Source organism: Scyliorhinus canicula, chromosome 5, assembly GCF_902713615.1.
Source record: "Scyliorhinus canicula chromosome 5, sScyCan1.1, whole genome shotgun sequence".
NCBI classification, from domain to species: domain Eukaryota; kingdom Metazoa; phylum Chordata; class Chondrichthyes; order Carcharhiniformes; family Scyliorhinidae; genus Scyliorhinus; species Scyliorhinus canicula.
Genome location: NC_052150.1, coordinates 45,975,296 through 46,003,288, shown reverse-complemented (window position 1 = coordinate 46,003,288; position 27,993 = coordinate 45,975,296). Strand labels below are relative to the sequence as shown.

The 27,993-nt window shown below is 51.4% G+C and overlaps 1 protein-coding gene across 3 annotated transcripts in view; it reads right to left on the bottom strand.

Moving 5' to 3' along the window:
* Positions 1-417: 417 nt before the first annotated feature.
* Positions 418-27,993, bottom strand: part of LOC119965946 (probable thiopurine S-methyltransferase) — a 106,303-nt gene continuing 78,727 nt past the window's right edge. For 2 of the 3 annotated variants that reach the window (XM_038796981.1, XM_038796983.1), the window contains exons 8-9: positions 24,765-24,809; positions 418-4,761 (exon numbers count right to left, since the gene is read on the bottom strand). In XM_038796981.1, coding sequence (XP_038652909.1) covers positions 4,619-4,761; positions 24,765-24,809 — 188 coding nt within the window. In that variant the 3' untranslated portion in view covers positions 418-4,618. The remainder of the gene's footprint in view (positions 4,762-24,764; positions 24,810-27,993) is intronic. The other variant, XM_038796982.1, reaches the window with a different exon arrangement.

The window sequence follows — 27,993 nt, the reverse complement described above, 5'->3', positions numbered from 1 at the left end:
AGACGGAGCATTCTACAAGCAGTCAACGTTGCCCCGGAAGGAACATTCCAGTTGGCCTCTGATTCTGGATAAATGTAAAACCGATCCTTTTATTTTATTGTGGTCATGTCCTGAACCCTCTTCCTTGTTCTTTATCCCCCATTTTTTGGGAGTGTAAAAAAGGGGTGGTCTTCGTGAAACCCCTCACGCGCGTGTGCGTGTAAAAATTATCCAATCCTTTTATTTGCATCTTACTTCGTGTTTCTGTACAGGTCATGAATAGAGGATATGAATATTTCCAAATTTAAGGGTTGGGGAAAATATGTCACCATTTATAAAGGGGGGGAAATCTGTTTACTAAAGGATAGAGAATTGGAAAATCAGGGCCGTTTCAAATCAGGGCCATGACATATTATACAAAGACAAAAAGCATTCTTATTTTTATGTGTAAATTTCTTACTAATGTTTTATTCAAAGTCAGAACACGCTTTATTTCCATTGAAGTGATATGGTTCACTATTTTTTACATTTTTTGAATATGCTTATAGATAATTCAAGAAAATCGATGCAGAAAATCACATGCAGTAGATACAAACAGAAAAACAAAACAGATCCAGTAAACATCAAAAAACATGATAATTATAAATCCAAGTTGGGTCTATTTTAATGTTACATAACTTCAATACATCTATTTTGTATTTTTGTGATATATGAAAATCATGCATTCTACCAGAGACATTTTGCCATGTATTTGGTTTAGAATGCTGTGGTTCCCAATAATTTTTATTTTAGGCAATTTTTAAAAAGCATCTTCATATAATAAAGGTTACCTGGTGCAGAATAAAGGGGCAAAGTCTCAGAATAAGGGGATGCATATTTAATATTGAGATGAACAGTAATTTCTTTACTCAGAGGGTTAGGAACCTATGGAATTATCTCCTCCATATAACTGTAGATAATCGGTTATTAAATGTCTTCAAAGTTGAAATTAATATATTGTTTGGACACATAGAATATAATACAAGCATCTGGGGTTCACATAGAAGATCAAACATGATCATACTGAATTATGGAGCAGGCTCAAGGGGCAGTATGGCTTACTGCTACACTTATTTTTGTTCTGAAAGTGCTTTTATGCATCCTGAGGTTGTGAGTCCTTGGGCTGGATTTAACAGGCCAGCTAAAAAGTTAGAAAGTCAGTCCACTCTCCTGATGGCTTTCCTGCAGCAATTTAATGTTGGGAGCAGCTTCAATTGCTTCCCCACTATTTTGGGACAAAGCCCTACCGTCAAGAGCCAATCAGACTGACTGGCAGCTCTGTGGTCCAACCAGTTCCGTGACAACAGCTGGATTACAGGTTTGTCTCACCATGGTGAGAAACCCAGGTTAAATCCAGGGTCAGGGACTTAGTTGAGGGATGGTGGTGGGTGGTGAGTTCAAGAAGCTTGTGAGATAATCTTGATCAGGCTGCCTCTGATGGACTCTAAGGTCCGCAAAGGAGGTTTGACCCTCCATGCCTGACACCAGCCTATGCAGCTAAAGTTACCCAGATGCCTCCATAGGGCATTACACTGCTGTGTGTAAATATCAGCAGGATGAAGGTCCTTCTGTGGCATTAATTGGCCTCAGTGATCCACAGATGGGTAAGCTGCACGATGCCGTTCCCTCCCCCTGTAAAACTGCAGACAGATCAGGGGCAGATGGGTTGATGGCAGGAAGAACACTTGCTGGAATTTACTTCAAACCTGCCAGCGGGAGAGCATGACATGCAGCCCCTTGCTTCTTTAAGGACTATATTACATTTTTTTGTATTTCAAATGATCATTTTAACTTTTTAAACAAACCATCTTTTTCAAAAAATCTTTTTCTTTCTCAATAGTGCAACTGTAGTTGCGGAGGTGGAAATATTCTATTAGTAATATGGGGATGGATGCTGATGGGGTTAGCAGCAATTACACCAGCAGCAAGTTGTTTAATTGGCTTAAAATATTTTTGAATTAACATGCCCAACTCTTTGGAATGATGCGTATTGCACACACGGGTCCCAAATTTGTAGGAACAGTGTACTTGGCAGAGCAGCCGATTAATTGAACATCTTAGTTTCCTCTCGTATTGCACTATCGCGGGAATTTTGATCTGTTAATGACAGGAAGGTAAATGATGAATCAGGGACTCGCAGATAACATACCTAATGGCTTACCATGCCGACTAGCAACATGACCCGCTAAAGTACTGATAACAGACGCTATTATTCAGATAGAGACATGGTGACAGGAGGCAAATTGGCTATGACTTTTGGAGATCACCTCAAATCAATTCTGATGAAAAATGGCTTAATCCAGCAATTTTATTAAATTTTTTTAATGTTTCCAATTAAAGGGCAATTTAGCTCGGCCAATCCACCTACCCTGTACATCTTTGAGTTGTGGGGGGCGAGACACACGCAGACACAGGGGGAATGTGCAAACTCCACATGAACAGGGGTCGGGATCAAACCTGGGTCCTGAGCACCGTGAGTCAGCAGTGCTAACCACTGCAGCACCATGCTGCCCGACAATGAATATTCTTAACTAATTGTTCCGCCACAAACACGGTGAACCTTTTTACACAGCACCAGATCTCGCAATGCCTCCTGTTCCAAGAGCAGACGGGTTAGTAATGAATAGACTGCTCAAAATATTTCTGAGATTGCTCCCTCTCCTTAATCTTTACTCTAACACTATCCCAATTGACATTTGGGTAACTAAAATCGCCAATATAACTCTAGTTCTTGCGCAGCTGTAGATTTCCCTGTAGATTTGCTGTTTTATCTCTTGCTCAGTATTTGGAGGCCTAGAGAATACCCACAGTAGTATGATCATACTGTTTTTCCTTCTCAAATGTAATAAAATGAATTCTCTCTTTGCCCCCTTTTTTCCACCAAAAAACCTACCATCTTCCCTAATCAATCCTGTCGCCTCACATCCCTTTTCCGAACACTTTATGCCCTAGAATATCAAGCACCCAGTCCTTATCATCTTATTCCAATTTTCTGTTATTGCCAACATTTGAATCCCAAATGGCTTTTTGTGCTTGCTTGGCAGCAGATGAATTCAGGTAAGTTCAGAAGAAGGTAATGTGAGAAGTGAAAGTAGGTAGTCTTGGTAATGGATAAAATATGGGGTTGGAACTCGAGCTTGGAGTATGTGTAAGTTAAGAACAGTCTGATTCAGTCAGAGACAATGAGGGGTCTGGAATGTGTATGGAGTTTGTGACAGTGCTGAAGAAAATGGTTTTGGTGTTCTCAGTGCTGAAGGAAATTGTGGCTCATTCAGATTGTGGGCAAGTGATCTGACATACACGAAAGGGAAAATCTCAGCAAGTCTGGCAGCATCTGTAGGGAGAGAAAAGAGCTAACATTTCGAGTCCGATGACTCGAAACGTTAGCTATTTTCTCTCCCTACAGATGCTGCCAGACTTGCTGAGATTTTCCAGCATTTTCCCTTTCGTTTCAGATTCCAGCATCCGCAGTAATTTGCTTTTCTCTGATCTGACATACAAGAGGTAGCAGATGCATCAAAAGAGATGAATCTGAATGTTCTCAACATGTGGAAGCAAACCTAATGTTTATGAATGACATCAGTGCAAGATAGCATAAATAAATTCCTGAGAATTTAGTGAAGTAATTTGAAGGAAGAAAAGCCAATGATGGTGCTGTTCTGGCAACAACTGAGGAGGTAAAAGTGCAACCAAGCTATGGTGGTCTTTACAAAAGAGGAGATGTCTTGAATGAGGATGGTGTGGTTAATCTTGTTGAAAGATAATAGACAGGGAGGGAAAGTGAGATAGATGCACAGAAAAACAAACAGAAGGCAATCTTGGTAGAGTGAGATGGGGAGGTGGAGACAGATTTAGACGTGGCTTTCATAAGATAATTTTCTGAAGAGGCAGTGATGTGGCACTAGCTGAATTGCTCTTGCTTTGAACCGGCAGAGACACTACAGGCCGAATGGCTACCTCCGGTGCTGTAATCATCCTATAATTGTGAGATGAAATAGAGTGGGTTAAAGCTCATAGGGAGCATGAACATCAGCACTAATATTCTTTTTCAGAGCTGTAAATTCTACGTAAGGAGGGAAAATACACCATGGACGTAATCATAGATTATATTATTTGGGTCATTTTGATGTATGCACAAGCAGAAACATGAGAATCAAGATAAAATACAAAGCAGTGAGAGGACATGGATTTGGGAGGCAACCCATTCAAGCACTTGGGGACAAAAGGATAGTTGCTGATGGGATGTTAGTTTGCAAGTACAGAGGGGCTATAGGTAGGTTTTGAGGGAAGAGTGCTAACTACTTTGAAAGGAGGGTGACAATAGTTGAGGAGAGGGAAATACTCAGTGAATAACTTCATACACACTAAAATTGTAATAATTCTGCAAATCCATTTCATTTTGGTCTAACTTTACAGTTAATTTGAATGAATTATAAAACATATACATATTGGAATCAAGAGCATGGACGTCACGTGTTCCACTACTAGAGAAATAAAGTCTTCTGCTTCCAGCTCAAACCAAAACCCATTATTTTAATTTTGCTAATCAGATTCTTTTTTCTACTTTGCAAATATTTTTGTAAAATTTATGCAGCTTCTGTTAATGCATTAATGCACAGGAATCCGTATCAGTCTTCAATGTGATGAGGTAAATGTGTTCGGTGAAGGAATCCAGACCCCACAATCTCTGTTTGTCAGTCAGAGCATCTGAGGATTGTATCAACTGAATATTGCATGATTGGCCTGGAAAGAAGGACATAAACAATAATATACTTGAAAGCCTAAACCTTTAAGTGACAGTTTTTCCACAATGTTAAATTGCTCATGATAAAGATATTAGAGAGAAAAAAGCAAATTAGTTTTTAAGAAAATGACTGAACTGACATCGAGGGTGCAATCTAACCAAAAAAGATCAGAGTTTATTCTGGGCGGGTTTAGCAAGCACCATGAATGAAGTACCCCGCTATCTAACGGCATTCTGTTGCTATTTTGGGTCCCAGCGGGGAACACTCCCTCCCCCATGCGGCCTGAATGGGCCGATTTCCCAACAGCATGGTTCTAACCACCTAGAAAAATTTGTGATACCGGCGTGCTGGCTGATGTGGCTGCTGGAGGAGGTAGGAGTTGGCTTAGGGGGGTCCGCGGGCTCCCGAAATGGACACCGGCCGTGCTTTTTGCGGGGGGGGGGGGGGGGGGGGGGAGGCCCCTGTCGGGGGAGGGAAAGGGGGTGTCCACTGGGGACAGGCTGAGCAGTCGGGGAGCCCCCGCCATGACAGGGTGGTGCCCATGCAGCGAGCGCCATTACGGCGACCATCTTTTTGGCCACCAACCCCGGCCCGAGTCCATGCAGGGAGGGGGGGGGGGGGGGGAACAGATATTTATTGTCACATGCACCGAAGTACTGTGAAAAGTATTTTTCTGTGGCCAAGGGAACGTACACAGTATATACATAGTAGACAAAAGAATAATTGATAGAGTACATTGACAGTGGTGCATCAACAAAAAGTGATTGGCTACAGTGAGGAACAAGGCCAAACAACATCAGCATAGGGCGTCGTGAATAGTGTTCTTACAGGGAACAGATCAGTCCCAGGGAGAGTCGTTGAGCAGTCTAGCAACTGTGGGGAAGAAGCTGTTCCAATGTCTGGATGTGCGGGTCTTCAGACTTCTGTATCTTCTGCCTGATGGAAGGGTCTGGAACAGGGCAAAGCCTGGTGAGGGGTCTCTGACAATGCCTTTCTGACGCAGCGGGAGGTGAATACAGAATCAATGGGAGGATGGTAAGCTAGGGTGATCTGTTGGGGAACACCCAGGGCCACACCGATGGCTGCTGCCAATGAGGACAGTGCAATGAAATGGTGGCCCTGGCTGCAGGGATGGACGCCAGGAGCGGGGGCACCAACGGGGCAGGGATAGGGGTTGAGTGTGGTTGGGGCGCGCGGAGCCAACTGGGGCGACCATGTAGCCAAAGGCACCTGGTTGTGCATGGGTCTGTGCACCACGGTTACATTTTCTCCCTGGGAGTAAAACAAAAATTCTTTCGCCCTTGGCCTCCCAAATGAAAATCGCTTATTGTCACAAGTAGGCTTCATATGAAGTTACTGTGAAAATCTCCACGGATCCTCCCCCCATGAACCCCTGAAGCTCCTTAGCTCCCTGACCTTGAGCTCGACAGGTCCAGTCTCTGATCCAGGACCGTATTAAAGAGCCCCCTCCCATAATCAGCCGATGAGAATCCAGATCCTGAATCTTACCCAGCACCCTTCTCATAAATTCCACGTCATCCCACTTCGGAGCATAGATGTTGACCAACACCACTGGCATCCCCTTCAATTTCCCACTTACCATAACATACCTGCTCCCAGAGTCCGCCACTCTATTTCCCACCTCGAATTCCACAGGCTTATTGACCAAAATCGACACCCCCTTCATTTTAGAATCCAGCCCTGAATGAAACATTTGCCCAACCCATCCCTTCCTCAGCCTAATCTGGTCCAGCATCTTCAGGTGCGTTTCTTGTAGCATGGCCACATCCGCTGTCAATCGCTTTAAATGCGCAAACACACAGGCCCTCTTGACTGGGCCATTCAATCCTCGTACATTCCACGTGTCCAGTCTGGTCGGGGCCACCCTGCCCACCCCTTCTGCCAATCAACCATAGCCCCTCTTGGGGTAGCCTCCGGCCCATGCCACGTACCTCCCCAGGCCTGCCCTTGGGCGCCCACCGCCATTGATCCTCTTACCTGTAAATTTTAAAAGCCCCACCCCTGTCAGTAGAACGTCCCCCACCTTCCCCAGAGCCCCCAGCAACAACTCTTGCCCCCATCCCCCACTGACCTTCCATTGCGCTTCCGTGAAGTAGCCCGCCTAGCTAGCCTGGTGGCCCCACCCATGGCACCTAGCATCCTACCCTCTGCTGTCGGCAGCACGGTAGCATAGTGGTTAGCATAGTTGCTTCACAGCTCCAGGGTCCCAGGTTCGATTCCCGGCTTAGGTCATAGCCTGTGCGGAGTCTGCATGTTCTCCCCGTGTGTGCATGGGTTTCCTCTGGGCGCTCCTGTTTCCTCCCACAGTCCAAAGATGTGCAGGTTAGATGGATTGGCCATGATAAATTGCCCTTACTGTCTAAAAAGGTTAGGTGGGGTTACGGGAATAGGGCGGAGGCGTGGGATTAAGTGGGGTGCTCTTTCCAAGGGCCGAAGCAGACTTGATGGGTTGAATGGCCTCCTTCTGCACTGTAAATTCTTTTTTTTAATAAACGTTTTATTGAGGTATTTTCTTCGGTAGTTTAACAGCAACAAAATCCACAATATAAATAACAAGAAAAGAAAAAAATATATACATAGTGCAAATTCCGCTACTCTCTCCCGCATTACTTACCCCCCTACGCTACACTAACCTAATTTACCCCTTTACGCTACACTAACCTAACCCCCCACCCCGTTCTGTTGACTTTTAATTCTCTGCGAGGAAGTCGACAAATGGTTGCCACCTCCGGGCGAACCCTAAAATGATGGCCCTGGCTGCAGGGATGGACGCCAGGAGCGGGGGCACCAACGGGGCAGGGGTAGGGGTTGAAACTTAACTTTTTCCAGACAGAGGAAGCCTGACATGTCGGAAAGCCAGGTCTCTGGTTTCGGGGGCTTTGAGTCCTCCATGCCAGCAATATACGCCTCCGGGCTACCAGGGAAGCAAAGGTCAGGACATCTGCCTCTTTTTCCTCCTGGATTCCCAGGTCCTGATACCCCAAAAATCGCCACCTCCGGACTCATTGCCACCCTCGTATTTAATACCGTGGACATGGTGTCGGCAAACCCCTGCTAAAATCCCCTGTTTTGGACATGCCCAAAACATGTGGACATGGTTCGCTACCCCCCCCCCCCTCGCACATCTGACCTCCACCTCAAAGAATCTGCTCATCCAGGCCACCGTCATGTGAGCCCGGTGAACAACCTTAAACTGGATCAGGCTGAGCCTGTCCATGTTGCAGTGGCTTGACCCTTCCTAGCGCGTCTGCCCACAGACCCTCCTCCTCCCACTTAAGCTTCAGCTCCTCGGTCTGTGTCTCCTCCGACCCCATAAGCTTTTATATATATCCGAGACCCTCCCCTCCCCTATCTATCCTCTCCTGAATCCCCCTTAACGGCAGGAGTGGGAAGGTTGTCACCTGCCTCCCCAAAAAGTCCCGCACCTGTAAATACCGGAGATCATTCCTTCCAGCCAACGCAAACTTCTCCAGTGCCCTCATACTCGGGAAGCTTCCTTCTACTAACAAGTCCACCATCCTCTCTATTCCCGCTCTCTGCCAAATATGGAACCGCCCATCCATCCTCCCCGGGGCAAACCTATGGTTATCGCAGATTGGGGACCACACAGATGCCCCCTCTGCCCCCACATGTCTCCTCCACTGTCCCCAGATTCTCAGGGTCGCCACCACCACCGGACTGGTGGAGTAACGTGCCGGTGGGGGCGCCGTGGGTGCCCCTAAACTTGTGCCCCTACACGAGGCCGCTTCCATGCGCACCCACGCCAGCTGCCCCCCAACCTCCTAACCGTGGCTATGTTGACCGCCCAGTGGTAATGACTGAAATTCGGCAGCGCCAGCCCGCCATCTCTCTGGTTCCGTTCCAGCATTGCCCTTTTCACCTGCGGGGTCTTGCCCCCCCACACAAAGCCCACAATAATCTTATTAATCCGCTTGAAAAAGGAATGCGGGATAAAAATGGGGAGGTACTGGAAAACAAAGAGAAACCTCGGGAGGACCGTCATTTTTAACGTCTGCACCCTACCTGCCAGTGACAGTGGGAGCGCGTCCCATCTCCGGAAATCCTCCTTCATCTGGTCCACCAGCCGGGCCAGGTTCAATTTAATCATAGAATTTACAGTGCAGAAGGAGGCCATTCGGCCCATCGTGTCTGCACCGGCTCATGGAAAGAGCACCCTACCCAAGGTCAACACCTCCACACAGCGCCGGCTCTAGGGTTGCTGGCGCCCCGGCAAGCTGAACTTCGGCGCCCTTGGGGGGGGGGGGGGGGGGGGGGGCGGGGGCGGGGGCCGGGCCGGGGGGGGGGCGGGGCCGAGGGGGGGCGGGGCCGAGGGGGCGGGGCCGAGGGGGGGGGCGAGGCCGAGGGGCGGGGGGGCGAGGCTGAGGGGCGGGGGGGCGAGGCCGAGGGGCGGGGGGGCGAGGCCGAGGGGCAGGGGGGCGAGGCCGAGGAGGGGCAGGGGGGCGAGGCCGAGGAGGGGCGGGGGGGCGAGGTCGAGGAGGGACGGGGGGGGGTCGAGGCCGAGGAGGGGCGGACCCGAGGGGGGGTCGGGGGGGCGGACCCGAGGGGGGGGGGGGGGGCGGGGGGGCGGACCCGAGGGGGGCGGACCCGAGGGGGGCGGACCCGAAGGGGGGGCGGACCCGGGGGCGGGGCTGGGGGGCGGACCCGAGAGGGGGGGCGGACACGCGGGGGGGCGGACGCGGGGGGCGGACCCGAAGGGGGGGCGGACCCGAGGCCGGTGCGGGGGGGCGGACCCGGGGCTGGGGGGCGGACCCGAGAGGGGGGTGGACACGCGGGGGGGCTGACGCGGGGGGCGGACCCGAGGCCGGTGCGGGGGGGGGGACTGAGCGGGGGGGGGGGCGGACCGAGCCGGGGGGCCGCCCTGGGGGCGGGCGGCCACCGCGCATGCGCTGGTTGGCACCGGCACAACTGCGCATGCGCGGGACCCGAGTCTCTGGCGCCCCCAAGCACATGGCGCCCCGGGCGACTGCCCGAGTTGCCGGTGCCTTGAGCCGGCCCTGCCTCCACCCTATCCCCATATCCCAGTAACCCCACCCAACACTAAGGGCAATTTTGGACACTAAGGGCAATTTATCATGGCCAATCCACCTAACCTGCACATCTTTGAATTGCGGGAGGAAACCGGAGCACCCGGAGGAAACCCACGCACACACGGGGAGGATGTGCAGACTCCGCACAGACAGTGACCCAAGCCGGAATCGAACCTGGGACCCTGGAGCTGTGAAGCAATTGTGCTATCCACAATGCTACCGTGCTACCCCTACATTTGTGTAGCCTATCCCAATCCCTCGCCACCTGAATACCCAAGTATCTAAAACTGTCCTCCACAACTCTGAACGGTAGTTCCCCCAATCCCCTCTCCTGACCCCTCGCTTGCACCACAAACAGCTCGCTCTTTCCCATATTGAGCTTGTAATCCGAAAACCGGCCAAATTCCCCTAGGACTCCCATAATTTCCCCCATCCCCTCTATTGGGTCAGAGACGTACCAGTAAGTCATCCCCATACAACGAGACTCTGTGTTCCACCCCCACCCAGCGCCTTAAGGCCCTCAGAGCAATCGCCAGCGGCTCTGTCGCCAGTGCAAACAACAGCGGGGAGAGGGGACATTCCTTTCTTGTCCCCTGATGTAATCTGAAATATTCCGAAGTAGTCCTTTTTGTCTGTACACTAGCTATAGGCGCCCGGTAAAGCAGCCTAACCCAGTCAACAAAGCCCCTCCCAATCCCGAACCGCTCCAGCACCTCCCATAAGTAATCGCACTCAAACCGGTCGAACGCTTTTTCTGCGTCCATTGCAACCACCACTTCAACTTCCCTACCTCCTGGGGGCATCATAATCACATTGAGCAGCCTTCTAACATTGGCCCCCAGCTGCCTGCCCTTAACAAACCCTGTCTGGTCTTCTCCTATAATGTCCGGTAGACAGTCCTCAATCCTAGAGGCCAGAATCTTGGCATCCATGTTTAACAAGGATATCGGCCTATAAGAAACACACAGCTGCGGGTCCTTGTCTCTTTTCAAAATAAGCGGAATCATGGCCTGTGACATATTCTGGGGTAGAACTCCTCTTTCCTTGGCCTTGTTAAAGACTTTCAACAGCACTGGCCCCAATATCCCAGAGAACTTTTTATAGAACTCGACTGGGTACCAGTCCGGTCCCAGGGCCTTCCCTCGCTGCATGGCATTCATTATCTCCTCCAACCTGACCGGGGCCCCCAGCCCTTCCACCAGTACCCATCCACCTTCGGGAAGTCAGCCCATCCAAAAAATGCCTCATCCCCTCCGGCCCCCCAGGGGGTTCCGAACTATACAGCCTACTATAAAAGTCCCGAAAGGTCTTGCTCACCCCCTCCGAGTCCCCAACTAAGTTCCCATCCCCACCCCCGTGTCCACCACGCCCGCCAACAGGGCCCTGCCCACAACAAAGAAATCTATCCGGGAATAGACCTTGTGAACGTGGGAGAAGAAAGAAAATTCCCTGGCTCTCGGCTGCCTAAATCTCCACGCATCCACCCCACCATCTGCTCCATGAACCCTTTCAGCTTCTTTGCCATTGCTGGCACCCTACCTGTTCTCGAACATGACCGTCCAGGCCTGGATCAATAACCGTGTTGAAATCCCCACCCATAATCAGCCTGTGCAAGTCCAGGTCCGGAATCTTCCCCAGCACCCGCTTTATAAAATCCCTGTTGTCCCAATTTGGCACGTATATGTTGACCAACACTACCTTCATCCCCTGCAGCCTACCACTAACCATGATAAATCTCCCTCCTACATCTGAGACTATCTTCCTCGCCTCAAACGCCACCCGCTTATTGATCAAGATCGCAGCACCCCTTGTCTTAGAGTCCAGCCCCGAGTGGAAAGCCTGCCCAACCCAGCCTTTCCTCAACCTGACCTGATCCATCACCTTAAGATGTGTCTCCTGCAGTAGCACCACATCCGCTTTCAAACTCCCAAGGTGTGCAAACACACGAGCCCTCTTCACTGGCCCATTGAGCCCCCGGACGTTCCAAGTGACAAGCCTAGTTGGGGGGCAAAGTGTCGTCCCCCCCTGCCGGTCAGCCATCTTGCCTTCTTGGGCTCGCCTTTAGCCCCTGCGCCGCACCTCCTCCGGCCCGCCACGAGGCGGCCCCCACCCCCCTCAGTGAGCTTCCATCGAAGTCCCTCCCATGTCAGCAGAACCCATCCCCCCACCCCCCTCAGACACTCTATTCTAAATCCCAACCCAGCTAATAAACAAATCTTATACATCCCCCCACCCCCACTGTGCTCGCACTGTAAATTCTATGATTCTGTGATTCCCCTCCCCCTTGCTTGAAGATTGGTACATACAAACCAAAAACAACCCGTCCCCAAACCCGAACAAATAGACCAACCTCCCATCCCTTAACAAAGGATAACAAAAAAAAACCTTGAAGCCGAAAAAGAAAAAAAATGGCAAACGTTAACAGCAACATCATAATATCTCTACAAAAAGTTCAAAGTCCACCTTCTCCTGCAAGTCCACTGTCTGTGACAAATTCTACTGCCTCCTCTGCCGATCCAAAGTACATTTCCGGCCTTTGTAGGTCACCCACAGTAGAGACGGGTACAGTAGCCCAAACTTCACCCCCTCTTGTAGAGGGCTGCCTTGACCTTGTTGAAACTCACTCACCTCTTGTTCAACTTTGTACCCAGGTTCTGGTACACTTGGATTTCACTGCCCTCCCAGGTGCAGTGCCTCGTCTGACTAGCCAACCTCATAATTTGCTCCTTGTCCAGGAACCAGTGCAGCAACACCACCATCGCCCTCGGCGGCTTGCTCCCTTGGGGCTTCCTCATTAGCGCCCCGTGCGCTCTATCCACCTCCAACGGTTGTGCAAACATGCCCTCCCTGAGCACTTCTCCAGCATACTCCCCACATATGAACCAGCATCGGCTCCTTCACTCCCCTCCGGCAGCCAACGATCCTTAGATTCTGCCTGCGTGACCAGTTCTCTAGGTCCTCGGCCTTTCCCTGAAGCTGCTTCTGCTATTCAGCCCCACCTTCACTGTCATCGAGACAAAGTGTTCCTTATGTTCTCACTTCCGGTTGCGGCTATGCGGAACTAAGCCGCACGTTCGGCAGCTCCCGCCAGGAACGGACTTTTGGGCTCTTTTAGGGGCCCCCAGCGGTACTTGATCAATGGTTCCCGACGTGGGAAGGTGTCAGCAGCGGATCCCCAGTATTCTATGGTCCAGACCTGGAGTGGGACTAGCAAAATAGCGGTGGCAGCGCCTAAGAAAAAGCGGGGGAAGAAAACTAAGATGGCGGCCGGCGGAGGCCTCGAGGAATGGAGGCAGTGGGCGCAGGAGCAGCAGGAGACTCTCCAGCGCTGTTTTCAGGAGCTAAAAGTGGAGCTGCTAGACTCGCTGAAGGCTAATACGGACAAGCTGCTGGCGACGCAGACAGACTAGGGGGTGGAGATCTGGGAGCTCCGACAACAAAGCCTCCGAAAGAGAGGATGAGGCCGCGGCGCACGCAGTAAAGGTGGAGATGCATGAGGCGCTCCATAAGAAGTGGCAGGAGCGGTTCGAGGAGATGGAGAACCGGTTGAGGCGGAAAAATCTGCGGCTCCTGGGCCTCACGGAGGAGCTGGAGGGGTCAGACCTGGGGGCCTATGTGGTCGTCTTGCTGAACTCGCTGATGGGAGCTGGGTCCTTCCAGGGGCCCCTGGAGCTGGAGGGGGCCCACAGAATACTGGCCAGGAGGCCCAAGCCGAATGAGCCACCACGGGCGGTGCTGGTGCGGTTCCACCGGTTCGTTGACCGAGAGTGCGTGCTTCGGTGGGCCAAGAAGGAGCGGAGTAGCAGGTGGGAGAACATGGTAGTGCGGCTCTACCAGGACTGGAGTGCAGAGGTGGCTAAGCGGAGGGCCGGGTACAACCTGACGAAGGTGGTGCTCCACAGAAAGAGTGTGGAGTTTGGCATGTTACAGCGGTGCGTCTGTGGGTCACCTACAAGGACCGGCACTTTTATTTTGAGTCCCCGGAGGAGGCGTGGGCCTTTGTGCAGGCCGAGAAGTTGGACTCTAACTGAGGGTCAGGGGTTTGTAAATAACTGTGTTAACTTTTGGTGGGGGTTCTCTGTTTCATGCTGTTTTAAGCTGGTTGTGTGTTGTTTCTAGGGCGGGTGGGGCGCTGTCTTTTTTGCGTGGGTTCGGTGGATGGGCTCGAGTTGGGGGGTAGACTTGGAGTGTGGGGAGCTGATGGTGGGGGCTGACAAGGGGGTCTACCCTCGAGGAGGCGGGGTCGAGCAGGGCGAAAGCGCGGGCTTTTCTTTTGTTTCCCGCGCTGAGGGTGTCTGGGGGCGGGGTCGGAGCTGAGAGAGCGGGAGGGGGAAGAGGAGGGTCTGCTGATGGGTATGGGGGAGGAGAAGTAGCCCCAAGTTGGGAGGGGTCGGAGGTGTGGCAGGAGCCACCGGGGTCAACAGAAGTTGGCTCACGGGAGTGCTATGGAGGGAGTAACGCGGCTGGGAGGGGTCCTAGCCTGAGGCGGCGGCGGGGGGGGGGGGGTACCGGGTTGCCGCTGAAATGGCCAGGAAGGAGCTGGGGTATGCAGGGGGGGCCAGGGTGGGCGTTTGCCGCCGTGGGGAACGGGCCGAGCGGGGGGCGCTGGCCTGGGGCGGGCAGGGGATGGGTTATGGTTAGTCGGCAGGGGAGGGGGGCAGGGACCCTCTGATCCGGCTGATAACTTGGAATGTGAGGGGGTTGAATGGGCCAGTCAAACAGTCCCGGGTGTTTACGCTGCTGAAGGCGGACGTGGCTGTGCTCCAGGAGATGCACCTGAAGGTGGCGGGCCAGGTTAGACTGAGGAAGGGCTGGGTAGGCCAAGTGTTTAATTCGGGGCTGGATGCAAAAAATCGGGGGGTGGCGATCCTGGTGGGAAAAAGGGTGTCGCTTGAGGCGTTCAAAGGTGGTGGCTGACAGTGGAGGGAGGTATGTGATGGTGAGCGGCAAGTTGCAAGGGGAGCGGGTGGTGCTGGTGAATGTCTATGCCCCAAACTGGGACGATGCGGGTTTTATGCGGCGCATGTTGGGCAGCATTCCGGATCTGGAGACGGGGGGCCTGATATTGGGGGGGGACTTTAGTACAATGCTGGATCCCCCATTGGATCGATCCATGTCCAGGACGGGCAGGAGACCCGCGGCAGCTAAGGTGTTGAGGGGTTTTATGGATCAGATGGGAGGGGTGGATCCTTGGAGGTTCGCGAGGCCAAGGGCCAGGGAGTATTCATTTTTCTCCCACGTGCATAAAGCCTATTCCCGGATCGATTTTTTTGTTCTGAGCAGGGGGCTGATTTCGAGGGTGGAGGATGCCGAGTATTCGGCCATAGTCATTTCGGATCATGCCCCGCACTGGGTAGACCTTGAGCTGGGGGAGGAGAGGGACCAGCGCCCGCTCTGGCGCCTGGAGGCGGTGCTGCTGGCAGATGAGGAGGTGGGCGGGCGGGTTCGGGGGTGTATCAAGAGGTACTTAGAGGCCAATGATAATGGGGAGGTCCGAGTGGGAACGGTTTGGGAGGCATTGAAGGCGGTGATTAGAGGGGAGTTGATTTCCATCCGAGCCCATAGGGAGAGGGGAGAGCAAAGAGAGAGGGAGAGGTTGGTGGGGGAGATGGTGAGGGTGGACAGGAGATACGCGGAGGCTCCAGAGGAGGGATTGCTGAGGGAGCGGCGTAACCTTCAGGCCGAGTTCGACTTGCTCACTACCAGAAAGGCGGAAGCTCAGTGGAGGAAGGCACAGGGAGCGGTGTACGAATATGGGGAAAAGGCGAGTAGGATGCTGGCACATCAGCTCCGTAAGCGGGACGCAGCCAGAGAGAGTGGCAGAGTGAAGGATAGGGGAGGAAATGTGGTGCGAAGGGGGGTGGACGATAATGGGGTCTTCAGGGACTTTTATGGGGAATTGTACCAGTCCAAGCCCCCAGTGGGGGGAGGGGGGGGGCGCTTTTTGGACAGGCTGAGATTTCCAAAGGTGGAGGAGGGGCAGGTGGAGGGGCTGGGGGCGCCGATTGAGCTGGTTACTGGAATAAGCAGCATGCAGTCGGGGAAGGAGCCGGGGCCGGATGGGTTCCCGGTCGAATTTTACAAAATGTAGGCAGACCTGTTGGGCCCCCTGTTCGTTAGGACCTTTAACGAGGCAAGGGAGGGGGGGGCTTTGCCCCTGACTATGTCACAGGCGCTGATTTCCTTGATCCTTAAACGGGACAAGGACCCCCTGCAGTGTGGATCATATAGGCCAATCTCGCTGTTAAATGTGGATGCCAAATTGTTGGTGAAGATCTTGGCCACAAGGATAGAGGACTGTGTGCCGGGGGTCATTCATGAGGACCAGACGGGGTTTGTGAAGGGGAGGCAGCTGAACACCAATATGAGTGTTATAATGATGCCAGCGGTAGAAGGGGAGGCGGAGATAGTGGTAGCATTAGACGCGGAGAAGGCCTTTGATAGGGTTGAGTGGGGGTACTTGTGGGAAGTGCTGGAAAGGTTTGGGTTCAGGGAGGGGTTTGTCAGTTGGGTGAGGCTGTTAAATTAGGCCCCGATGGCGAGCGTAGCCACGAATAGGAGGAGATCGGAGTACTTTCGGTTGTACCGGGGGGCGAGACAGGGGTGTTCCCTGTCCCCCTTGTTCTTTGCGTTGGCAATTGAGCCCCTGGCCATGGCGTTGAGGGAGTCGAGGAATTTGAGGGGTCTGGTGCGGGGTGGGGAGGAGCACCGAGTGTCACTTTACGCAGATGACTTGCTGTTATATGTGGCGGACCCAGTGGGGGGAATGCCGTAGGTGATGAAGGTTCTTAGGGAATCTGGGGGTTTTTCAGGGTACAAGCTCAACCTGGGTAAGAGTAGCTATTCGTCGTGTACCCGGGGGATCAGGAGGAGGGGATTGGTAGGCTCCCACTGAAAAGGGCAGGGAGGAGCTTTAGGTACCTGGGAGTCCTGGTGGCTAGGAGCTGGGGGGCCCTACACAAACTTAACCTCACTAGGCTGGTGGAGCAAATGGAGGGGGAGTTTAAAAGATGGGACATGTTGCTGCTGTCGCTGACGGGCAGGGTGCAGTCAGTCAAGATGACGGTGCTGCCGAGGTTTTTGTTTCTGTTCCAGTGCCTCCCCATTCTATCCTGAAGGCCGTTTTTAGGAGGGTCAACAGGAGTATTACGGGATTTGTATGGGCGCATGGGACTCCGATGGTGAGAAGGGTGTTTTTGGAGCGGGGCAGGGATAGGGGGGGGGGCTGGCGCTGCCCAACCTCTGTGGGTACTGTTGGGCTGCCAACGCAGCGATGGTGCGTAAGTGGGTAATGGATGGGAAAGGGGCAGCATGGAAGAGAATGGAGATGGTGTCCAGTGTGGACACGAGCCTAGAGGCGCTGGTAACGGCGCCGTTTCCGCTCCCTCCAATGAGGTATACCACGAGCCCGGTGGTGGCGGCTACCCTCAAAATCTGGGGGCAATGGAGACGGCATGGGGGAAGGTGGGGGGCTCGATGGAGTCCCCGATACGGGGGAACCACCGGTTCGTACCAGGGAGCATCGATGGCGGGTTTCTTGGCTGGCACAGGGTATGTATTAGGAGGTTGAGGGACCTGTTTGTAGATGGGAGGTTTGCGAGCCTGGGTGAGTTAGAGGGGAAGTTTGGGCTCCCGCCGGGGAACATGTTTAGGTACATGCAGGTTAGGGCGTTTGCCAGGCGGCAGGTGGAGGGGTTCCCTCTGCTGCCCCCACGTGGGGTACGGGACAGGGTGCTCTCAGGGGTGTGGGTTGGAGGAGGGAGGATTTCGGACGTGTACCACGTCATGCAGGAGGTAGACGAGGCCTCGGTGGAGGAGCTGAAGGGTAAATGGGAAGAGGAGCTGGGCGAGGAGATTGAGGAGGGGACGTGGGCGGATGCCCTGGAAAGAGTGCAAGGCTTAGCCTCATACAGTTCAAGGTGCAACATAGGGCCCACGTGACCGGGACGAGGATGAGTAGGTTTTTCAGGGGCGAAGACAGGTGTGCTAGATGCTCGGGGAGCCCAGCAAACCATGCCCATATGTTCTGGGCATGCCCAGCGCTGGGGGAATTTTGGAAGGGGGTAGCAAGGACGGTGTCGAGGGTGGTAGGATCCAGGGTCAAGCCAGTCTGGGGACTCACAATTTTTGGGGTTGCAGTGGAGCCGGGAGTGGAGGCGAAAGAGGCCGGTGTTCTGGTCTTTGCGTCCCTAGTAGCCCGGCGAAGGATTTTGCTTCAATGGAAGGATGCGAGGCCCCCAAGCGTGGAGGCCTGGATCAATGATATGGCGGGGTTCATCAAATTGGAGAGGGTGAAATTTGCCTTGAGGGGATCAGTACAGGTGTTTTTTAGGCGGTGGCAGCCTTTCCTTGACTTCCTGGCAGAACGGTAGGAAAATATGCCGGCAGCAGCAGCAACCCTGGGGAGGGAGGGGGAGGGGATGGGGGGAGGGGAGAAATGTGTACATGTGTTTATTGAATATGCCGGGTGCTTACCTATTACTTTGTTTTGTAGTTGCTGGTTGGGGGGGTGGGGGGGGTGGAGGAGTCGGTTCTTTCTCCTTTTTTTTTGGTTGTTAATACTGTTTTCGTGTTGTTGTTTTCTGTTTTTGATATTTTTCGAAAATCTGAACAAAAATTATTTTTAAAAAAGGTGTTCTTCATGTTCCCCAACCACCTCCTCCATCTATTAGATCGCCTGACCCTGGGCCGCCAGCTTTGTCTCAAAGCGGTCGACCACCACCTTGATCGAATCCACCGCCTGGGCCAAGTCCTCCTTGCGTTGCTGGGTGAACTTGTCATTCAAGAAGTGTCATAATATACATCCATATATATGAAGGAGTGCAGACAGGCAGTGATTGACACACAGGATGACCAGTGAGCACACAGAACACAGCAGCCAATCACCAGACAGAGCATGACCACTATAAAGCCAGAGGGCACCAGTTTTCCCGCTCTCTTGGGATCCAGCCTCGGAGACAGTCAGAGCTCGTGAACAGCAGCCAGTGCAAACACCATGTGGTAGCCAGTTGTCTGGTCAGGCTAGCCTCAGGCCTCCAGTCAAATCAGCATAGTGTCAACCCACAGTTAAGCATGTAATATAGTTAGATGTTAAATAATTGTGTTGCATCTCATCAAGTGTTGGAAGTCTGTCTCTCTCTACACTGCATCAAACGCAGTCCACATAGACCCAGCCTACCCAACACATCATGGTACCAGGTCTGGATGCTGAGAATTGACGGACTCACCTTGAGGTAATTTGCATTGACCAGCAATCAGCCATCCGGTAACATGCACAGTGTCCGCCCTCCTCCGCAGCTCCACATCGCCGGCAACCTCGGTGCAAACTGGAAGATTTTCAAACAGAAGTTCCAACTCTATCTTGAAGCCACCGACCTCGAGGCCGCATCAGATGCCAGGAAGATCGCATTATTCCTTTCTACAGCCGGTGACCACGCTATCCACATCTACAATTCCCTTACATTCGCTGAAGGTGAAGACAAGACGAAATTTAAAACAGTCCTGCTGAAGTTCGACAGCCACTGCGACATGGAGGTGAATGAGAGCTTTGAACGGTACGTATTCCAGCAGAGGCTTCAGGGTAAGGATGAACCTTTTCAGTCCTTTTTGATCCATCTCCGCATTCTTGCGCAGTCATGCAACTATGACTCAACAACTGATTCCATGATCTGGGATCAGATCGTTTTCGGGGTCCACTCCGATTCCCTTCGCCAGCAGCTCCTGAAAGTCAAGCAGCTCATCCTCATCATCGCCATCGAAATGTGCATTCTCCACGAGCATGCTAACAACCGGTACTCCCACATCAGAGCGGCAGAAACGGCAAAGCTAAATCCCAACGAGGCAGAACGGGTGCAGGTCATCACACAAATGCAGGGCCTGAGTCCTGATGAGAGTGGCCATTTCGCACTTATTTCCAGGGCTCCAGCACATATGCGCCACGACCGAGGGGACGGCGAGACTGACGACCAGCCTGCGCAGGTGCGTACATCATTTGACCGCACTGCGCATGTGCGTTGGCGCACGGAATGTGCTGATGTCGGCTTCATGACGTGTCCAATTTGTGGCTCCGCCCATTTAAAATGGCAATGTCCGGCAAAATCACAACACTGTCTCCAGTGTGGTAAGCTTGGCCACTACGCAGCCCGTTGCAGATCTGCTCCACTGTCCAGCATCCTGCGATCCCAGCCACGGTGCCGAAGCGTCCGTTCGGTACAGCAGGCCGTGACAGACTCCGACCCCAACAGCCCACCAGATCCTGACGCCGAGTGCCTCAAATCCCCATTCCGGGCATCATTACAAAGCATGCACTGCCTCTCAAAGATGGTGAAACACCTCCCAATCCTGAGTGTTGATCCGGACGACGAGTGGTATGCTATCCTTACAGTGAACAAGGCTCGCATCCGTTTCAAGCTGGACACCGGCGCTTCAGCGAACCTCATTTCAAAATCTGACCTCGACACCATCCGCGTCAGACCAAGCATTCTTCCACCGGCCTGCCAGCTCCTCGACTACAATGGCAATGCCATTGCTGCCAGTGGCTCGTGCCAACTTGGAGTATCCAATAGGTAATTGAAAGCGACGCTGTGATTTGAGATCGTAGGACCTTACAGAGCTTATCTGATCGGTGCTCGGGCCTGCAAACACCTGAACCTGGTTCAACGAGTCCACACCATGTCATCCTCACAGGCGACGACCTCACCTGATGAAAACTTCCAGGCTCAAATTGATGACATCATAGCGCAATACCATTGCGTGTTTGAAGGTACGGGCACACTCCCATACCGATACAAAATCTTGAGGAAACCGAACGCCACCCCTGTGGTTCACGCACCGCGTCGGGTGCCGGCGCCCCTCAAGGACAGCCTCAAGAAGCAGTTGCAAGACCTTCAGGACCAGGGCGTCATATCAAAGGTCACGGAACCCACGGACTGGGTTAGCTCCATGGTCTGCGTCAAGAAGCCGTCAGGGGAGCTTCGAATCTGTATCGACCCCAAAGATTTAAACCGCAACATCATGAGGGAACATTACCCGATACCAAAACAAGAAGAGTTAACCAGCGAGATGGCTCATGCCAAATTCTTCACGAAGCTGGACGCCTCCAAGGGGTTCTGGCAAATACAGCTGGATGCGTCCAGTCGCAAGCTGTGCATATTCAATACCCCGTTCGGTCGCTACTGCTACAACCGAATGCCCTTTGGCATCATCTCTGCCTCAGAGGTGTTTCACCACATAATGGAACAAATGATGGAGGGCATCGAGGGGGTCCGAGTGTACGTCGACGATGTCATAATCTGGTTCACAACTCCTCAAGAACACATCGATCGCCTCAAGCGGGTGTTCCACAGGATCTACGAGCATGGCCTCCGACTCAATAGAGCCAAATGCTCATTCGGGCAATCAGAAATCAAATTCGCAGCAAGGCGTGCAGCCGGATGCTGCCAAGGTTTCGGCGATCAATGTCATGAAGACCCCAGAGGACAAGAAGGCCGTCCTCCGCTTTCTAGGGATGGTCAACATCCTTGGGAAGTTCATTCCCAACATGGCGTCCCACACGCCATCTCGTCAGAAAATTGCCGGATTTCCAGTGGCTACCCGCTCATGAGAAAGAATGGCATGAACTGAGGGCAAAACTCACCAAAGCCCCGGTGCTGGCGTTTTTCGACCCCGCCAAGGAGACAAAAATATCCACTGATGCGAGCCAGGATGGTATTGCGGCGGTGCTCCTCCAACGGGATGACTCCTCCTCCTGGGCCCCAGTTGCATATGCCTCTAAAGCCATGACGCCCACTGAGCAATGGTACGCTCAGATTGAGAAGGAATGCCTAGGCCTCCTTACGGGAAGCGACAAGTTCCACGACTATGTGTATGGCCTCCCTAAATCCACGGTTGAGACGAACCACAGGCCATTGGTTCACATCATCCAAAATGACCTCAATGACATGACGCCACGGTTACAACGCATCCTTCTAAAGCTACGCCGGAACGATCTTGACCTGGTTTACACCCCGGGCAAAGAGCTCATTGTTGCAGATGCACTTTCCAGGTCTATCACCACACCGTGTGAGCAGATTGACATAGTATGTCAAATAGACGCGCAGGTGCAATTCTGTGCCTCCAACTTCCCGGCCTCTGATGAGAGAGTCACTCAAATTCGTGAGGAAACAGCCAGGCACCTCTGCTCCAGCGGGTGATGCAGCACCTCATGCATGGCTGGCAGAAGGGACAGTGTCCCCAGTTTTACAATGTCAAGGACGATCTGACAGTGATAGACGGCATCCTCATGAAGCTTAACAGAATTGTGATCCCACAGAGCATGCGAGATGTGGTGCTCGGCCAAATCCACGAGGGTCACCTGGGGGGGGGGGGGGGGGGGGGGGGGGGAGTCAAGAAATGTCGACATCGAGCTCGGGAGGCAGTCTACTGGCCGGGCATCAGACAGGACGTCGCCAACACGGTCCTCAATTGCCCCACGTGTCAAAAATATCAGCCGGCTCAGCCTAAAGAAACTCTACAGCAACATAAGATAGTGACCTCCCCCTTGTCCAAAGTCGGTGTTGACCTGTTCCATGCCAAGGGGTGTGAGTATGTCCTCCTGGGAGACTACTTTTCCAATTACCCTGAAGTGGTGAGATGTCTGACCTCACGTCGGCGGGGGTGATCAAGGCATGCAAGGAAACCTTTGCCAGACATGGGATACCACTCACGGTGATGAGTGACAACGGCCCCTGTTTCTTCAGCCAGGAGTGGTCAGATTTTGCCCAGCGATACAACTTTCGGCATGTCACATCCAGCCCCCAATACCCACAGTAAAATAGGAAGGCTGAAAAAGGGGTCCACATCGTCAAAAGATTATTATGTAAGGCTGCAGACTCAGGCTCCGATTTTAACCTGGCGCTATTGGCACACAGAGCGACCCCACTGTCCACTGGGTTGTCTCCAGCGGAGCTTCTTATGAACCGCAAACTGCGAAAGACGGTTCCAGCTATCCACATTCCAGACCTTGACAACTTCACGGTCATACAGAAAATGCAGCAGTCTCGGGCCCAATATAAATTAGCATACGACGCCCATGCCACAGATCTCCCCGAGCTGATCCAGCTGATCGAGTTCGTGTACAGCTGCCTGACGGTGGCTGGTCCGCCACAGCTGCGACGGTCAAGTAAGTGGCCCCGAGATCATTCCTCGTTCGCATGGATGATGGCTCTTTCCTCCGCCGCAACAGGCAGGCACTGCGAAGACTTCCACGCCCGCCACCCGACCGTGACGTCCCACCTCGCACACTGCTTCCTCCAGACGTGCCCTGCCACGAGGCCACCAATCTGCCAGCTATCCTACCGACCTCTGTGACCACCGCATTGGAGGCAGTCCCGCCTGTCCAAATGCAGGCAGCCCCTGATCCACCTTTGAGGCGGTCAACCAGAACTCGTCGCCCGCCACAGAGACTAAACTTATAGACTGAATGTTGGATAACCTTGTTATCTCATCGTTTTGACATCTGTACATATTGCTTTTTAATGCTTTATCTGCCCTATCTCTACACTAGCAACGCCTTCCCATGTATATAAGTTGGCATATTCTGTGTATAGTCAAGTACCTATACACATCTTCACGCACACGAACCTCAATATTTATTACCTGAACACAAACATTAAAAAAAAGGGGGGGAGATGTCATAATATACATCCATGTATATGATGGTGCAGACAGGCAGTGATTGACACACAGGATGACCAGCGAGCACACAGAACACAGCAGCCAATCACCAGACAGAGCACGACCACTATAAAGCCAGAGGGCGACAGTTTTCCCGCTCTCTTGGGATCCAACCTCGGAGACAGTCAGAGCTCGTGAACAGTAGCCAGTGCAAACACCATGTGGTATTCAGTTAGTCTGGTCAGGCTAGCCTCAGGTCTCCAGTCAAATCAGCATAGTATCAACCCACAGTTAAGCATGTAATATAGTTAGATGTTAAATAAAATCGTGTTGCATCTCATCAAGTGTTGGGAGCCTGTCTCTCTCTACACTGCATCAGACGCAGTCCACATAGTCCCAGCCTACCCAACACATCAAGAAGCTCACCAGCTGGTCCGTTGAACACGGAGCCGGCAGGGTCGGCCCCTGTCTCTCCGCCACCTCCACGTGCATTGCAGGCACCGCACCAGCTCCAAACGACTGATCCCGTCTTTTTCGACCGCTTCTGGGCCTCAGCTCCATACACTAGAGGGTAAATCTTTTCCTCTCACTCGTCTTCACCTATATTCCGCCTCACATCCACCTGTTAGTCGGGGAAAAGGTCCGAAAAAACGACCACAAGCGGGAGCCACCAAATGTAAGACCACTCACTCCATGGTCGCCACCGGAATTCCTATTCCTGAGTATATTAAATCAAAATGGTAGATTGGACAATGGGTTGTCCCGAGGAGTGGTTGCACCAGGGCAAAAGAGATAAAGTGTAATTCACTCTGATTTCCTGCTGTCTCTCTATTGCATGAGGGAAGTGCTGCATTGGATATTGAGTGCTGCCTTCTCATATGAAATGAAATGAAATGAAAATCGCATTTTGTCACAAGTAGGCTTCAATGAAGTTACTGTGAAAAGCCCCTCGTCGCCACATTCCGGCGCCTGTCCGGGGAGGCTGGTACGGGAATCGAACCGTGCTGCTGGCCTGCTTGGTCTGCTTTAAAAGCCAGCGATTTAGCCGAGTGTGCTAAACCAGCCCCTCATATGTGTGTAGTTAAGGGGAGGTTTAGGCCTTAAAAGGGCTCGTCTTGGAAGTTTAGTTTAAAATTGTGCTTGACAAAATGTTTTACCTATTACCAGGATGATCTCCAGAAGAGGTTCTCACATTTTCATCTAACTAGCGTAAGACACGGTATTGTGATTTGTATACATTTTTTCATTTTGGCAAAACCCTTTAAATCAACATACTCACCATACAGATCCTCAATTACAAGTTTGGGAATGGAAAATGGTGGTCCTGTAAAAGGAAACCAATATAGATTTGTTACTTATTCAAAGTCAGTGGCCAAAAATATAAGGGTGGCACAGTGGTTAGCACTGCTGCCTCATGGTGCTGGGTTTGATCCTTGCTCCAGGTCACTGTCTGTGTGGAGTTTGCACATTCTCCCAGTGTCTGCGTGGGTCTCACCCCCACAACCCAAAGATGTGCAGGGTAGGTGAATTGGCCACACTAAATTACCCCTTAATTGGAAAAAAAAGAATTGGGTACTTTAAATTTATAAAAATATATACATTATTATAAATAGTGGATATTGACCTGATGGACAACTGTGATTGGGATGCAAAGGAGTGCCAGGGGACAGAGCATATGGTAACTTTACTGGTCTAGTAATCCAGAGGCCTTGCTGACTGGTCTGGAGACATGTGGTCAAATACCATCATGATAGTTGTTAGAATTTAAATGCAATTAATTGATAAATTTGAATAAAAATGTTATAAAAGCCCATCTGGTTGCTTACTGTCCTGTGTTTTTGCTGCACTGCCACCTTGCTAAATGGGACAGATTCAGAACAGATCTAACAGCTGAAAACTGGACATCTAAGAAGCGTGGTGGACATCAGCAGCAATAGAAATGTATCCCACCATAATCTGTAACTTGATGACTCAACATATCCTTCATTTAACAATCATCCTCAAATTCAGCAAGGTGTCAAGTGGATAATTAATCTTGATCACCGCCTGAGGTGTATTGTAGAATGCAGTCTTCAACCAATTTAAAATATTCCTCCTGATATCAAGGAATAGCAGGTGCACTGGATACACAAAGGTAATAAGTCCTTATAATATCCTGTTATGATCCAAACTGGTCACTTCCCCTAACTATGCTGTTCCAGTACAGCTACAGTACAGTAAGGATGCACGGTCAGTGAGGGGAGACATCGCCGGAGAGAGACAGACACCAAGTGAGTATAAGTGGGAATTTGGTTTAAATGGGGAATCTTTCTCAAGTTCAATTTTAGAGCAAGAGTCAGATTCTAACCTGGAACTAACAGCGTTTAAGTGAGCTAAATTGCCCAGTTATACAGGCAGCTACCTGATAATAATAATAATCTTTATTAGTGTCACAAGTAGAACAAAGAACAAAGAAAATTACAGCACAGGAACAGGCCCTTCGGCCCTCCCAGCCTGCGCTGTAGGCTCACATTAACACTGCAATGAGGTTACTGTGAAAATCCCCGAGTCGCCACTCTCCAGCGCCTATTCAGGTATACCAAAGGAGAATTCAGAATGTCCGATTCACCTAACAAGCACGTCTTTCGGGACTTGTGGGTGGAAACCGGAGCATCTGGAGGAAAACCACACAGACATGGGGAGAACATGCAGACTCTGCACAGACAGTGACCCAAGCCGGGAATTGAACCCAGGTCCCTGGCGCTGATGGTTGTTTTTTAAAAATATAACTTTGGAGTATCCAAATCATTTTTTCCAATTAAGGTGCAATTTAGCGTGGCCAATCCACTTACCCTGCACATCTTTTGTGTTGCAGGGGCGAAACCCATGCTAACACGGGGAGAATGTGCAAACTCCACACGGATAGTGACCCAGAGCCGGGATCAAACCTGGAACCTCGGCGCCGTGAGGCAACCATGCAAATCACTTGCGCCACCGTGCTGCCCTTTTGGCGCTGATAGTTAACAGCAATCACCTAAAGGCCCTTGTCTGAATAGGTGTTTATTATGGTAGCAGGAAGCTAAGTTAGAGAGTGACTCAACACAGCTCATATAAGAAAGGGACTTGGTTATGAGTGGAGGCTTTCCCGAAGTAAGACAGACTGAGTGAGTATATTTGGTTCAAAGTGCAAATTCAGTGCAGAGGGGGAAAGAGATGCTTTAGGTAAGAAGTAAAGTATGTTGAATGGGAAGTTCAGCGAAGGGCGAGGAGGAAACGTTTTATCCTTCTTATCTTTTTCAGCCTTCAGCATATGATTTCCAATTTGGTGCAGCAGAAGGAGCAGGTAAATCAGTCATTGGAATTATTAGAAGCTGTACATTTTAGCTTATTCTAAGTATTGTATGTAAAGTTTACTGGCATTGCCCAAATCTATTGGGAAGTGGAGGCTATATTAATGATTAATCAATTAGCCATTATTAATTAAAATAACACATTGGAGATGGCAGGGCAGGTGATGTGCTGCGATGGCAGGATGTGGGACCTTCTGGAGATCGGTGTGACCCAGGGCAAATACATCTAGTGTGAGGTGGCTGCAGGAACTTCGGCTCAGAGTTATTGATCTGGAGGCAGAGTTGCAGACACTGCAGCATATCAGTGAAGGGCATTGTTACCTGGACACTTATTCCAGGAAGTGGTCACATCCTTTGAAATAGGATCTTCTGATTTGATCAGCAGTAAGGGACAGGAGGCTGATACTGCAACTGAGGGGACCCAAAGGGAAGGAGACTGAGCTTTTACAAGTTTTGAATATGTTTGAGTTTTTTTCAGCTTTTTTGGATGAGTGGGGCTGAAGGGTGGGTGGGTTAACTGGCTATGGCACCATGGTACAGGAAGCCATTCAAGCAAAGGGAGAAATAAGGAATGTAGTTGATAGAAATTGACTTTTCCAGTCAGCTATAACCATGAGAGTAAGGGGAGATGATAGAGGTTAAAGGGTTAAATGAGAACTCATTAAGAATAATTAAACTATAATCATATTAAGCATTACTTGAGCGTAACAATAGCTGGATACAATACAACAATACAAGTGGACTTTGCCAAAAAGCACAGTCTTGACCTCTGTTATTTGGGAACTGAGAAGGGATAACAGATATCCAGGGTTCTGAATAGACAGAGTCAATAGTGAAAGTAGGGGACAGTATACCAGAGGCATTGACACTGTTGTCTGCCAGGGTTTGGGCCATCTACTTAGACAGGACAGGAAGTTGCCGAGGGAGGTGGAAGACCAGTTGTTGTCGTCATGTAGGTACTAACGACTTAGGCAGAACAAAGGAGGTGGTTCTGCGAGGACTTCCAGTGACGGTGATGTGCTGAGCGGATGCACATCAGGTGGCTCTCTCCTCCCAAACAAACCCAACAGAGGCAATTTATCGAGAATTTTGGCTCAAAAAGCCCACCAAAACCCAATCAAAGGCGAAAGACGCATAAAAGGAATATGCATGGCAATAACAAACAGAGGGGCTGGCGAA